The following is a 2,918-nucleotide window of genomic DNA, read 5'->3' as shown; positions in this document are numbered from 1 at the left end:
AACAGAAAAAGCGAACCCTGATATGAAGCTTACCAGAATCGTGACGTGTAAAACCATATTTGCTTTGATAACTTCTCGAGTTTGCTAACGTGAGAAATCCTGAGCGGATGGGGATCCGGTGTTTGCTTTGCATTTAGTTTCGGGAAACATGAGCCTCCCTCTGGGATGACGATTGCGTAATTACATAGGACTCTACCATTCACAAAAAAGGGTTGTATCCCGAACTGCCTTTTGAAAGAAAGATCGTCTATTTCTACAAAATATATGTAACGTTACAATTATACCTCTGAGTATAATGACTGTTAACACATACTGGTAGTCCTTCTTTTACACTGCACCATTCGATTACAATTGTTTAAAAAAGCAAAGTACCCCCTTATTCGTAGTCGTGTAGTCCAACATGGTGGTCTTTTGGTCTATGTTCGTAGTTTGATCGTATAGAAACTGCTTTTTAAAGTCTTCCTTCTGTTTATCCTTGATAGAATGGGGGCGGAATTTACCGGACAGATCCCCGACTTATACTGTCTTCTACAAGTACCGAAGGGTGCTTCATATGAGGAGCTGAAGCAGAGTTATCAACGGCTCGTTCTGAAGGTAAGTGCCCCCCTCCCACCCCCGAACAGCATCAAAATTAACCTCTCCTCTCCTCAGCAATAGCTGTGATCATCCAACTCTTGTTTTTACTTCTTCCAGTCTTGCTTCTGATATCATAGACTTAAAAATACCAGTGTCCACATATTACGTTCAAAATCTAATGGCTTCAAGCTACAAACGTCTTTACCATCATGACCACTACGTCACATGTTACATGGAGGTTTTAGACTTCCGGGAAGTTTCTGGGACCCTCCTGTCATTGTGTCAGACAATCTTCCACACCATGTGCTGTCAACCAACTGTAACGGTTATGAATAAACTCTGGACGTCGACAAGCAGATTTACAAAACAGTTCAGCCACATACTTCTGACACGGAAGAAAACTTGCCTAGACAACGTTTCAATATATTTCTTACTGTCACTGTGGACAGGGTTTAAGACAGTGCATTTTTGCTTGCAGTATCATCCGGACAAAATAGACCGGCACCAGTCTCCTGAGGACCAGGCAGCAGCACAGGACATGTTTGTGGCTGTGGACAAAGCCTGGAAGACTTTAGGTGATCCTACTCTGAGGAAGGAGTATGATGCCAGACTTAATGGTACAGTTATTTGCCATATTTCTACTCCAAGGAACCCCCTTTTATGTATATTACTGCGAAAACAAATTGCTTTATGCTTTTAGAGGCCACCTTGCACATTTTTTGTAACAGCCATAATTGTTTGTTTACAGAGAAAACTGTCAGCCAAGAGTTTCCAGTTGATGAAGAGATCACACTAGCAGATATGGATTATGATGAAGGTAGGGTGCCATTTGTGCACAAGGTAGATTTTTCCGCTGTGGCATACTTATAAATGTACATCTCTTATGTGTAAGAACTTTTGTACTCTTGTACTGTGTATAGTTTCACTAAATCTGCCATTTGGTCTTAGATTTCCAAGGTAAAATCACTCCATACCCATGTTTGATAGCCCATCACAACAAAACTGATTCCAAGGCTAGGATGATTGCAAATAGCTTGGATGTCATTAATTTTTAGGCTCTAACAATCTCAGTTGGAAAGGACCATCACCGTACATTGTAACCCCCAAAGGAAGGAGGGCGCTGACGCCGGCGGCGGCGGTCACTTCCAAAGCTGACTGATAGCTAGCTTGTCCACCTGCCATTATGCTCCATTAAGGTTTCTGTAATGTGCATGGAACACATTAAAACTGTAACCCATTATCTATGCGTTATCTATTCCAGATGAAGGTGTGTACTCGTACCCATGTCGCTGTGGGGATGACTACTCAGTTTGTGAGGATGAGGTTGGAGATGGGAGAGACATGGTGATCTGCTGTAGTACCTGTAGCCTCACTGTCAGAGTACAGTGTGTCAGTAGTATGAATGAGCAGGATGATACACATCATCAGGAGGAGAGCAGATGACAGTAGATGACATTGTATTATGGTTGCATAGGAAGAAAGCTCAAAATGTATTATGCAAGATTCTTTACTGTTATGTGTTTGATTCAATGCAATGAAAGGTGTATTAAACACACAGATGATTCAATCTTGTATTTTATTAAAACTGCCAACTGCTAATTGCTACCAAAAGAATTACAACAGAAATGTCAATCATTAAGCAGTCTGACATTGTTCCACTAGAGGTCACTGCTTACTAAAATTTGATGAGTTTTCTGTTTGATAGATACAACTGGAGATGATCATAGGGGATAATATGACCTTACAGGCAGTTTAACTTAACATTTTATCTTATTTACCATTACATCTCAGCCTCTACCCCTATGTTGTCATTGTTTTAAAAGTTACTCTTTCTTCAAACCAGCACCATTCTCAAATTTCTCTGAATAATAAATTACATTGTACATTTATTTTGTGCAACATATCAAGATTCATTTCATATCACTGATAAATAATACATTTTGTACATAGTGTCTATGTTTGCAAAATACAGTTGTTCAATACAAGTAGAACATAAAGGTTGAAAGATACAGTCATCATTTTGCAAATCAACAAACTTGTCTTGTATGTGTACAGCTTTCCAATGGGCAAACAGGCACAACGTATTTATTAGCGACGCTATCTGTATGTTCACACCTGCCACTTGGTCAGATCTATCTGGTGCAGATCCGAGCATGCCACCCTCTCGTTCCCAGGGCGGGGGAGTGTGAAGACGTCGGGCTGCATGTGTGTGGTGTCGTCCGTGTTGTCGCACAGAATTCGGGCCAACGTCGTGCTCTTTATCTCTGCAAGTTGGTCTAATAGAGTACACAAAACGAAATTATTTAGAAATAGAGTAACTAGAACTTGGAAAAGCCACAACA

General features: G+C 40.6%; 2 protein-coding genes across 2 annotated transcripts in view; one reads left to right on the top strand and one right to left on the bottom strand.

Annotated features, from left to right (window-relative positions):
• Positions 1–375: 375 nt before the first annotated feature.
• Positions 376–2,187, top strand: LOC109475628 (dnaJ homolog subfamily C member 24-like). Its single transcript, XM_019776365.1, has 4 exons — positions 376–594; positions 1,055–1,193; positions 1,325–1,393; positions 1,838–2,187. The coding sequence occupies exons 1-4, from the start codon at positions 484–486 to the stop codon at positions 2,017–2,019; spliced, it is 501 nt and encodes a 166-aa protein (XP_019631924.1). The 5' UTR covers positions 376–483; the 3' UTR covers positions 2,020–2,187.
• A 498-nt stretch (positions 2,188–2,685) lies between these two features.
• LOC109475417 overlaps positions 2,686–2,918 on the bottom strand; it is a 5,295-nt gene continuing 5,062 nt past the window's right edge. The window contains exon 11 of the mRNA XM_019776020.1: positions 2,686–2,852. Within this exon, the coding sequence (XP_019631579.1) occupies positions 2,686–2,852 (167 nt within the window). The remainder of the gene's footprint in view (positions 2,853–2,918) is intronic.

Source organism: Branchiostoma belcheri, unplaced genomic scaffold (assembly GCF_001625305.1).
Source record: "Branchiostoma belcheri isolate BF01 breed outbred unplaced genomic scaffold, Haploidv18h27 scaffold34, whole genome shotgun sequence".
In the NCBI taxonomy this organism is placed as follows: Eukaryota; Metazoa; Chordata; class Leptocardii; order Amphioxiformes; family Branchiostomatidae; genus Branchiostoma; species Branchiostoma belcheri.
This window is presented reverse-complemented; position numbering and strand designations above follow the sequence as displayed.

Bases quoted from the DNA above. Each gene is read 5' to 3' on its own strand.
- LOC109475628 (XM_019776365.1), top strand. From the start codon at position 484: ATGGGGGCGGAATTTACCGGACAGATCCCCGACTTATACTGTCTTCTA. The intron at 595-1,054 runs GTAAGTGCCCCC...TTTTGCTTGCAG, and splicing joins ATCAACGGCTCGTTCTGAAG to TATCATCCGGACAAAATAGA. The intron at 1,194-1,324 runs GTACAGTTATTT...GTTTGTTTACAG, and splicing joins GTATGATGCCAGACTTAATG to AGAAAACTGTCAGCCAAGAG.